General features: G+C 37.2%; 1 protein-coding gene across 1 annotated transcript in view; it reads right to left on the bottom strand.

The window, feature by feature from the left end:
* Positions 1 to 1,632: 1,632 nt before the first annotated feature.
* LOC121406803 (2,4-dienoyl-CoA reductase [(3E)-enoyl-CoA-producing], mitochondrial-like) overlaps positions 1,633 to 11,835 on the bottom strand; it is a 32,708-nt gene continuing 22,505 nt past the window's right edge. The window contains exons 5-7 of the mRNA XM_041597673.1: positions 3,995 to 4,067; positions 3,082 to 3,291; positions 1,633 to 2,347 (exon numbers count right to left, since the gene is read on the bottom strand). Coding sequence (XP_041453607.1) covers positions 2,288 to 2,347; positions 3,082 to 3,291; positions 3,995 to 4,067 — 343 coding nt within the window. The 3' untranslated portion in view covers positions 1,633 to 2,287. The remainder of the gene's footprint in view (positions 2,348 to 3,081; positions 3,292 to 3,994; positions 4,068 to 11,835) is intronic.

Below are 11,835 nucleotides of genomic sequence, written 5' to 3'. Positions count from 1 at the left end.
ATTTTGAAATTTTGATTAAGAAATCATTTATGCTAATTTACACGAAATTTATTCATAAATCACTGAAAATGCATTTGTATTTGTTGACCAATTTTAATTTGTTTTTCTTCCATCTGGTAGAGCTACATGAGGTTCACCAAACTTGTACACAAAATATAGAAACTTTGACTAGAAAATTATTTATGCTAATTTATGCAAAATTTATTCATAAATCACAAGAAATGCTTTTTCTCTTTTATTTGTTGATCAATTTCAATTCTGTTTGTTTTTAATGACAACTCTAGGTGGGATTCAAAATTTCTACACAGAATTTTGAAAATCATTAAATAAGCATATTTTTCAAAACTCCCAAACAAACATCTTATTTATTTGTTGACTGATTTTGATTTTTTTTGGGGGGGGGTTCCATCTGAGAGCTACATGAGGTTCAAGATTCTACACAGGATTCAGAAATTTTTACTAGAAAATATAATTTATGCTAATTCATACCGAATTTATTCATAAATCACAAAAATTGCTTCTTCTCTGTCATTTCTTCATCAATTTCAATTCTGTATTCCTCAATTTATGTCACCAATATAATTCACTAGTATCAACTGGATTGAAATTGAGAATTAAGGTAAATTTCTTTGCACTATGCCGGATGAGCTTGTATTAGATAAAGCACTTTCATGACAAAGTATTACTTTTGACATTGGGCCAAATAGAAAAATGAAGATCTTTGGTCCATTGATATGAAAGATGTCTATACCAAACAGTTTGGGTGGTCTTCTGATGATTAAACCTTGGTTTAACCCTAGTCTTAACTAGAATTTTAAACCACACTTCAATGGAATGCTGGCCTTCATAATATTTCTTCTACATTCGTGGCAATTATAATGTATCAAATTAATCAAAATTCACATATTTGTATATTCCTATTCTTCCCATTTTACCCCTAAATCTTTTTGGACAACTTTTTGCAACAGAATAAGAATAATTTTAATTAGTGAATGAGCTTACAATTGGCACTCCATAAAAGTGTTGTTTAAAACCCTTCAGTTTATATACATGTATTAAACATCGCTTGACTATTATTATAATCAGGGCTTGTACTGTAGATGGGGCAAACCAAATAGAAACAAACCAATTTAAACATCAAATGAAGAGAGTGGAAATTTTGAAATGTACCTAAATAACTTCTATATTTTATGTTTTCCTCCCCCCTCCCATCAAGTTGCCCTGTCAATACTTTTTACTGCACTTCCTTGAAATGCAAATTCATCAAATAATAGATCTTCTAAATCTCTGAGTTTTAATGGTTTATTTTCATTTGGTCCAATGCCAATTTGTCCAATTGCCAACTCATCTACTTTCATTTGGTCTACCATCAGTTTGTCCAATATCCACATGGTTGAATTGCCATTTCATCCTCTCACCATTTTGTCTAGTAACCAGTAAATAACCAGTTGGTCCAATAGCCATTTAGTCCATATACCATTTGGTCTCTAATTAGACTGTGTTAATTGGGAAAAATGAATGAAATCAGACAAATATTAAACCAACTGGTTATGAGACGAAATGGTCATTGACGACCTTGTGATTAGACAAAGTGATAAGTGGACCAAATGGTTATTGGACCAAATAGTTGTTAACAAAGTGTTGGACAGAATGGCATTAGACTAAATGAAGGTAGACCATGTTGTGAGAGGACGGGTTGGCATTTTACCATTCAATGACCCTATTCTACCTACGTTTGTTCATCAAATCATTTCAGAGTAGAATATCATACTGTAAAATTCACATTGAAATTTAGATGTATGTCTGACAATTCGTAATTTTGGAGTACTATCCTCTATGGCTAGTTTGAAGATAAATCAGTAATACAATGGAACTCATTTAAAATATTCAAGACCATTGTTATGGTACTAATGCAAACTGTACACTGATGATTTATGATTGCATGATAAGGTTTAGTGAATTGCCTTTACACAAATGCAATCATTTAACTCTTCCTATCTTTATCAAAGAAAGAAATATTGGGCTTGTTACTTGTTTTAACATATTTAAGCCAATAGACTTTCATTCTAACAAAATTCTTACCATATTCACAAATTCTTATTTTGTTATCATATATAGGGAAGGCCTCAAACAAATGTGAAGACTTTCTTGCAATGAGCTCAGATGACAACTTTTCCCAGATTTTTAAGAATATATATTACTAACATGTTTTAATGAAGGAAATTGAAGTTGGTGTTGATGGAACATCTTTATAAATGACCGTCATATATGCGATGGTGTTTAAGTACTATGAGCCTTTGGCTTTCCTAATCATTGATTCTGTTTCATCCCAGTTTTCCTTGGTGAGCTGCAACAAAACAAAATAAATGTATTCTAATTATTGAATTATTCATTCATTTAAAAATACATTTTTTGGATAATGATAAAGTTAATGTTCACCCTTCATCAGATGCGATGTTGCAGCACTTGGCGAGATACCGGCTAGGCGGTCTACCAAGAATCACTCCAACACAGAAGTAAAATTGCTTGTTTTACACCAAATGCAGCTAGACCACATGCAACATTTTGTGAATTGCAAGCCTGATTCCATCAAACTTTTACATCATAATATATATCATATATATAATAATTAATAAATCTATGCAAACTTTCAGACAAACAGACTATGATAAACAAACTATGACTACTATGACTACATGTGGGAGATTAGCATTGAGTCTAGGTTTCATCCATAGTCATAAAACACTGCATTTGCAATATCCAAACCAGGAAAAAAAATATTGAAAATATTTTTCTATCAAACCTCTAGGAAAGATGTTGCCCCTCCCCCATCCTCTTGGTTTAAAAAGATTTACACTCACAAATGAGAGAATGATAACAAAAGTGAATTTCATGTTTTATCAAGGTGTAGAAAACCACATCATAACAAATGCTTGTATCATATTGTCTAGCTACACCCCCCCTCGCAATGACAATTTCCATAATCTTGTACAATACCCATGAACATTAAATATTGATTTAATACAAGCAGCATTTGGCTCAATATTTCTATCAATATTGTAGGTTGAATTGATATCTTACCTGAAGGTAACTACTGAACATTCCCGAAGCCTGCAGTGTTTGGCCACCATCAAACCTAAACACTTCACCATTAAACCAGCTTGAATAGTCACTGCATAGGTAACAAGCAAGGTTAGTTAACTCTTCTTGTACTCCCATCCGACCAGTAGGCGTAGATTCAATAAGCTTCTGGGCAAACTGACCAGTAGGATCCAGTCTATCGAAGGCACCCTGGATGGAATCAGAGCATTCAGGAGATAAGATTATTATTAATCCAATTCATTTCATTTATTTTCCACTATTCAATAAAAATCGCATTAAAATTACACAATCATCAATAAACAATAAAACAATGCATAGAAATGCTTGCGATAACAAGACAAACAAAGTACCGGTACCACACCCTAAACAAAATATCATAATAAAGTCATATACTATATAGCTTATTCAAAATTTATTCTCGTGAGCAGATCGACAAGGAATAGTAGAAGGAATTCATGAAGGAGAAGAATTGGAAGTAGTGGTGACAGTGGTAGACTGGAGTGTTCAGTCACAACAAAAACCTGGCGTAAGAATTACAGTATGCAGAGGTCTCTAGAGACTGACTCTCCTGCCAGGTCTTAAAGTCCACTGGTACACAAGGATTTCTGTAAACACACTGTTGTTATCAAGGTTATGATGAATAATGGTAGCTATAGGATTATTGTAAAATTGATTCAATATAGTCTCATATTGTCTAAATTCCATGAGAATATCCAGGAAGACATTGATCAGTTGATATTCAACTATTGAATAAAATATTCACTGATACAATGTACATACATTAAATTGATGAGGTCTATAGGGACCTATGACACATGGGAAGAGAAGATGAAAACTATCTTGAAATGGACATAAAAGTTATTTCACGAATATTGGGGAGGATGAAACTAACCTTTGTGTAAATTACTCCAGGTGCAATGCAGTTAAATCTCATTCCATAACGACCCCATTCCACTGCTAGACTTCTACAAGAGAGGAGCAAGAAAAAAGAAATATATGGCTATAAATTTATATCTACTTTTATTCTAGTATTCAGCAAAGGTCTATACTAGTATCGCAAAAACAATGAGTGATATAGGAAACTGGCGCGTCAAAAGTTGGAATTACTGAGTTGTAAAGAGAAATAAAATCTGCCTGTTTGCAACTTTGTAGGATTTTATTCACATGCAATTCCTAAAATAAAGGGGTTTTGGAAGAATTTTGAATAATTTTTTCAAGTGTGTAACACAAGTCAACAATATCTGAATTCATTAAACTCTTTGTTCTTCTGATTAACTAAGTAATGGAGTAAGCATCAATATTTGAAGGGGTATTTTCTGAGATGAAAAGAGATAGAAACCATGCAATTATTTTCCACAAAGTAGGGTATCAAAACAAAGGTTACAGCCCGATAGACCGCGGGTCCGATAGACCGCGGGCCCGATAGACCGCGGGCCCGATAGACCGCGGGCCCGATAGACCGCGGGTCCGATAGTCCGCGGTGTGTGTAAAATTATGATCAGGACAATATAGTGAAATCCATGTCATCAAGAGGTCAAAAGGTCATTGATACGAGTCCATGGGGTTCTATAACGATGACCCACAGGCCAATCGCCCCCTGACATCTACTTCAAGGAAAATATTATCTCCATATTTTTATCGTCGGGGACTGGTACCCCCCCCCCCCCGGAAATATGCCCTCTAGACGCCATAAGGAGCCTCTAAAATGCCATCGACTTGACGACATGGCGAGATACTTTATCTTGCCAAGTCGACTTAAATATGTAACATGTCAACATGGCGATATATCGGGATTCTTGCCGGGACTTGTACACTTCATATCTCGCCATGTGGACATATCGACTTGACAAGATAGAATATATCGCTATGAAATAATAAGCTTATTAATTACTTAGTCAGCGGAAGCGGGGGTGGGAGGACGGTCCCCCCTAAATTTTTAGTTGAGAACTTTTTTTTGTCGTCAATTTCTTTACTACGTCCCCCCCCTAAATTGAGGTAGACCACCCTAAAATATTTTTGCCCCTCCCCCTAATTTTGATTAGTTGATAACCCTTTATTTTCTTGTCAAAATATTTTGGTGGTCCCTCCTAAAATTTTGGTTGATTTGCTTGTCAATTTCTTACCTGTGTCCATCCCAAAATTTCAGGTGGATCCCCCTAAATGTTTTGCCTTCGGCCGCCAATGATTAATTAAGACATGGTAAGATAAAGTACCACGCCATGTCGTCACGTTAAGGCATTTTCACAATTATTATTTTCATAATTATCTGGGGTAATTGTCTGGAGAGTAAATTTCAGTGAGGGGAGGGGGGTAACAGTCAACGGCGGTAAAAATATGGGGATAATATTTTCCTTGAAGTAGTTGTCAGGGGTGATTGCCCTAATTGGGTTATTGTTATAGAACCCAGGCGCGGATCCAGGATTTCGAGGGGAGGGAGGGGGAGCAAATTTGACCTGATGTTTGGCGCCCATGTGTACTCTTCGAAAATGGCGCCCACTCCCTCCCGGCCAGGCTAACTTAAATTATCTAATAATCACATTAAAACAAAAATAAAGACCAATTTTTAATGTGTTCTTTTAAAAAAAATCCATGAATACATAAATACCAAAAGGTAGGGGACACAGGGGCGGTTCCAGTCTTCGGCAATGGGGGGTGGGTGGGGCGGAAATTTGTTTCAGCCATATTTTCCCCGATCGGCAGCTCGAAGATAATTTTTTTTGTTTCTTTGAAGGGTTAGTCCTCATTAGAACTTCTTGGCTTTATTCTTATAAATTAATACATAATATCATAATCCTCATTTATATAATGCGAGCACGAAGCGCGAGCTAATTTTGGGGGAAATTTTATGTATTTTTTCCCTAAAATTTGAACTGATTCTGGGCAATGTTTGTTATCCTGAAAAAGACATGTATGCAACTTAATAATTACTACGAACGCAAAGCGCGAGGGGAAATGAACTGATGAAAAAGATACCTGTTAAAGTAGCATTTATCAATCAAATAATGCGAGCGCGAAGCGCGAGCAGAATTTTTTTGAAATTTTCAGTTTTTTTTAACTCAAGCAGAATAGGTATATGAGTAAACAATTAAAGCAAGCGCGGAGTGCGAGCGGAAAATTTCTAGATTTAGTCCTATAATATTTACTGAACGAGACACTCTATTCATGATTTGTAAATCCTAAAAAATATGAGTATTAATAATGCGAGAGCAAAAAAAATTATACGTTTTAAACTGGTACCTGTTAAGGACTGCTTGCACTTAGCCATGAAGGCGTCACATATTTCAACAATCAAAAAATGCGAGCGCGAAGCGCGAGCTGAACATTTTTGAACATTTTTTAAAGAAAGAATGGAAAATTTCAATCAGTTTTTGTAATCGTGAACAGGATAGCTATTTAATTTAACGATTGATGCGAGTGCGAAGCGCGAGCAGAAAAAAAAGGAGATTTAGACCTAAAAGTTGGCCACTCTGTTCATGTTTTGTAAATCATCAAAAGGATGAGTAATATGGGGTCTTCCTACATTAATAATGCGAGCACAAAGCGCAAGCAGAAAATTTTTGAAATTGTGATCTGAAACTGGATAATGATTTAAATGAGAGAACAACATGGGGAACTGAATGAACATGTGCGAGCGTGTTTCATATTTAGACCTAGAATCTAGGCATTCTAAATACCACTTTAATCATGAAAATCATGAAACTTCGATAGTCCGATCTGAAAAAAGGAGTCAATTTCAGCTGTATATTTCGAGCACTTTGTAGAAAAATTGTAAGGTGGATATGGATCCCACTTAAAAAAGAGCTGATATTATTACTTTGAATTTTGACAGAGGACCGGGACATCCTTACGACATGCCATCATATGAAAATGATGACTATCTTCCTATTCATCTTGCTAAGCGCAAGAAGAAACAAAGGGACAATTTAATTATTAAATTGATATCATAATTAATGCCTAATGAGGGCGCGAAATCTGATGATATCATGGCATAAAAACTGGATATTTCACTTTTGTGATTATGAATAGGATGCATCAGTTTATATATTTTTAACCATTAATGCGAGCGCAAGTCGCGAGCTATAATTTTTGATAAACTGTCATGAAAAGGGGATTTTAAGTAGTTTGTAGTATAAACAATATTGAAACATTTATATAACTCGCCAATCAAAATGCGAGCGTGCAGCGCTCTAGCAGATGCGCCTTAACAATCAGACCAGAAAAGGGATATTTTGAAATCTTTATGGAATACACGAAAATATAGGTACCTGATAAATCAAAATTTGCGAGCGCGTAGCGCAAGCAGCAAATGTTAACATTCAAACCATAAAATTGACATTTTTACAGAGCACTTTTTAAAAACCAATTTGTAAATTACACAAAATAATGAAAGTTCGATTTCCGAGGTGAAATATGTGTTGTATATTGACTTCCATACTTGATATTCGAACTCCATATTGAACAAGATATGTAAATCCCCTAATAGGCAATGTGAGCGCGAAGCGCGAGCGAAAGTTTTATATAGTTGCACGAAAGATTCTTTTTATTTTCCAAGTCTTCCCCTCATCTTATTTTATGCCTTCGTCGTCCTTCTCTTCCTTTTCTCCTCCATTTTTCCTTCTTTCTTTCCTTTTTGTTTTCTTTTTTTTGCTCCGCCAAGGGGGGGGGGAGCTCAGCCCCTGGATCCGCCTATGGGGACAAGGGGCGGGAGAATATGACAAGCAAAAAAAAAGGTTATCATCGCCAAAGTAAGGTCATCTCGTCCCAAAATACATGTTTTATTTCGATTTCGAATGATGAATTTCTGTGATTATCAAAGACCAAAGTAGTAGGGGGAGAGTTGATATTGTGCCCCCCTACTATTTTGAGCAGGTCGGACACGTCCCCCTGCCCCCCCCCCTGGGATTTCCGCCCATGATGTAATATCAATGGGAGCGCGAAGCACGAGTGATTTTGGGGGGGTTCAATTTGGTCTAACTTCTCACCAGAGTAGGCCGTAGTAGAATATTGTGAACGGGAGCTGTAGTTTCTGTACTGTTGTTTTAGTATACCCTTCAATATTATTAATGATAACCTCTAGGAAATATGCAATCTCGACTAATTATCCTCATCAGTTGCGTATTTATTCAGCATGGGTGCAGGGGGGGGGGGGCGAGGGCACCAAGAGAAAAAAAATAAATGAAATGGGGGGGTAGACGTTAAAGAAAATCTGAGATTTTATTTTTTAAAAACACATTGAGGTATCTCACAAGGCCTAAATAAATAATGAGAACGAGAAGCGCGATTTGATTTTTTTAAAATAATTTTCCTGTATTTTATCCTGAAAGCCTAAGTCAGGGGCGGACCAAGCTTCCGCCAATAGGGGGAGGGGCCATTTTTTCACCATATTTTCCCCGATCGGCCGCTCAAAGTTGATTTGTCCAAGTGCCGTAATGAGCCAACAATTTCGAGGGGGCTCGATATGGCGTATCGCATAAAATTAATAAGAAGTTTGCAGTGAGCGAAGCGAGCAAGCAAATATGTTGACACTTTTATTATAAAAAATACAATGTTGTGATAGATTTTGACATAATATTTGGAAAATAATAGTATATTTCATCCTAATCCCTTTCATTTTCTCTATTTTTTCTTAGCCTTCATTCTCTCTTTTTTTGTTGGGGGGGGGGGGCAAATGCCCATGTCCTAACAGTCATTTTCCTAGATTTACTTTATAAGCAACATAAATGTGTTATAATCTCATAAGCTATATGCAAACTAAAAATTAAATTTCAGGTATATTGCCCTGAAAATTTAACATTCTGGGCAATGTTTGTGAACCTGAACAGGACGCGTATGTAACTAGATAATTACCACGAGCGCGAAGCGCAGCAGAAATGTTAAATATTATGGACTGGTTAGTCATTAAGGCGATAAAGTTAGTCATTAAGGCGATACATATTCAACGATTAAACTGAAAACTTTTGATATTCCAACCTAAAAAGATGAGATTTCAAATCCCCCAATGGGACATTTGACATTCATTTCCATCTCTCTTTTTCTTATCTTTCTTCCCATCTTTCTCTCTTTTTAATATTATTCTCTTCCTATTTTTTCTTCTCTTTCTTTTCCCTCTTCCTCTTTTTTCTCTTTCCCCCATTACTTATCCCTCTTTCTTTTTCTTTCCCTTCCCCTTTTTTTCTCTTTTATTTATTTTTTCTTCTCTCCCTCCCCCTTTCACTCTCTCTCTTTTTATTCTCTTCTTTTCCCCTCTTCCTCTCTCTCTCTTTTTCTTATCTTTATTCCCATCTTCCTCTCTATTTAAATATTCTTCTCTTCCTTCCTCTTTTTTTCTTCTTTTTCCTCCTTTTCCTTTCTCCTAGCTTTCTGTTCTTCTCTTCCTTTTCCCTCCTCTCTTTTTTCTCTTCTTTCCCCCTGTTCTTCTCCCTTTTCTTTGTCTGTCCTTTCCCGGCCCTCTTACTCTCTTTTCTATTATCTTCTTTTCCCACCTTCCTCTCTCTTTTTATTTTCTCCTTTTCCCCTCTCCCCCTCTTTTTTGAGCGGGGGGGGGGGCGGGTTGGGTGAGGCAGTTAACCCTCGTCCCCCCATGGATCCGCACCTAATAGAACCCCATGGTCTCGTATCATTTGACCTTTGGACCTCTCGATGACATTTGATATATCTGATCATAATTTTACACGCACTGCGGACTATCGGACCCGCGGTCTAACGGACCCGCGGTCTATCGGACCCGCGGACTATCGGACCCGCGGTGTATCGGACCCGCGGTCTATCGGGATGTCCCCAAAACAAAACTAGGTTTTCAGGAAAATTTCATGAGGAATCGTTAAATAATGTAGTAGTCTGGGAGCAATTAAGGACCTGTAAAAAATGAGTTCGTACAACCCACACTGCAGAAAAGGTTTGATACCATACATGCCATAGGTAGTTAGTATGGACCCTCTAGATCACTGCTATAGGTAGGTAGTAGTCTCAAATTGTGGTATTACTTTTTCACTACCGTTGAAGTTAAAGAGCAATGTAAAATAGCAAAAAATGAAGAAAAAAATCAATAACTTTTAAGGGGAAGGTGAAATAAAACTTGAAATCTCCGCTATTATATTTCATAAGTACGTCATTCATGTGTCAAAATGTTGCTAGGTGACAGCTTTAAAGTTACAGCAACATTTAAAAGTGAAATTGAGATATCGAACCTTCAAAATAGGAACACACTAATGGCCAGTGTCCGTTTCCATCTCAAGTAGATATGAAAGAATTAAGACGAAAAATTGATTTTGGTACGTGTATTTAAATATGTGGCGCTCTATAAAACTATACTTGGATTAAATATGCGTTATTCATTGTAAAATAAAGATTTTTTAAAATGTTCAGATATATTCTAACTAGCCTGCGGGCTACTATTTACAATCTCATAGTGCCGTTAGTTTGGGATCCAACGCTGCTTAAATCAATTAGAATTACTTTTTTACTGGCGATATCATCTGATCCAAACCAAATTCATTAACACTGGCGTATGACCCTGGCCTTTGAAAATTAGAATGATGAGGCCAGACATGGAGTATGGGGTTAAATGTCTAAGGAACTGTGCGCGACCGAAGCGATTGAGCCCAAAAATAAGTTTTTAATACACCAAGATGTTTTTTGACAGATTATGACATATTATCCAGAAAATGTCATATTTCCTCCTTTACCTTTCCTTTTCTTTCTTCTAACTTCATTTTTAACGTGAAATTTGTTATGTGGTCAACGGTGACAGCCAGCTAGACCGAAGATCCGCTAGACCGAGGGTCCGCGAGACCGAGGGTCCGCTAGACCGAGGGTCCGCGAGACAGAAGGCCCGCGAGGCCGACTTTTTTTCCATTCATTGGTTGCCGGTTGAAAGCTTGATATTCCAAGCATTTTGGTAACAATGATTAAGATGGGTAACTAAAAGAACAATTGACGCAAGCGCGCGGCTGAAAATTTTGATATTCCGATCTGAAAAAATTGACAGTTAATTGACTCTTTTAATAAAGAACAAGATGTATATATCCAACCAAATATTATTGCAAATCGAAGCGAGAGTTGTTTTTTTAGGTTTACCTGAAAACGGGACATTCTATTCACCCTTTAATCATGAAAAGTATGGGTTTATTGCTAAAGAATGATGCGAGCGCGAAACGCGAGCTGAAAATTTTTATATTCCACTCTGAAAAACGGACATTTTGAGCACGATTTTGAATAAAGAACGAGTTGTGCATCTCAATTTCGCTTGCCGATTCTGTCTAACATTACAATCTTATTTTATTTTTACACATCCGGAATTATGGGGGGGGGGGCAAAACGATATGTTTGCCCCCAGGATCGACGCCTCTGATCGTAAGTTTATACTGTAAGTAGCTGCACCACACCCCCCCCCCCCCCCGAGAGATGTTTCGTGCGTGCAGTACGTGTTTCGCACGATTCGTGAGCTCACCACCGCCCTAGCGGTGCATGGTGAGCAGGCGCGTGCTCGCATTATAAATTGTTGGTGAGATATGTGTCTCTTTCTCATGAGTCATGAAATCCTAGCAAGGCCACTGATTCTATTTAGTTACCGGGAATTATTTGGCACCCCCCCCCCCCCGATAACATGCACCTGTTACACCACTGCAACGAGGCGTCTTAAACCACTCGACCGCGGCAACCGATGAAGGGAAAAAATCGGGTCTCGCGTGCCTTCGGTCTCGCGGACCCTCGGCCTCGCGGACCTTCGGTCAA

This window comes from Lytechinus variegatus, chromosome 2, assembly GCF_018143015.1.
Source record: "Lytechinus variegatus isolate NC3 chromosome 2, Lvar_3.0, whole genome shotgun sequence".
Taxonomy (NCBI): Eukaryota; Metazoa; Echinodermata; class Echinoidea; order Temnopleuroida; family Toxopneustidae; genus Lytechinus; species Lytechinus variegatus.
This window is presented reverse-complemented; position numbering and strand designations above follow the sequence as displayed.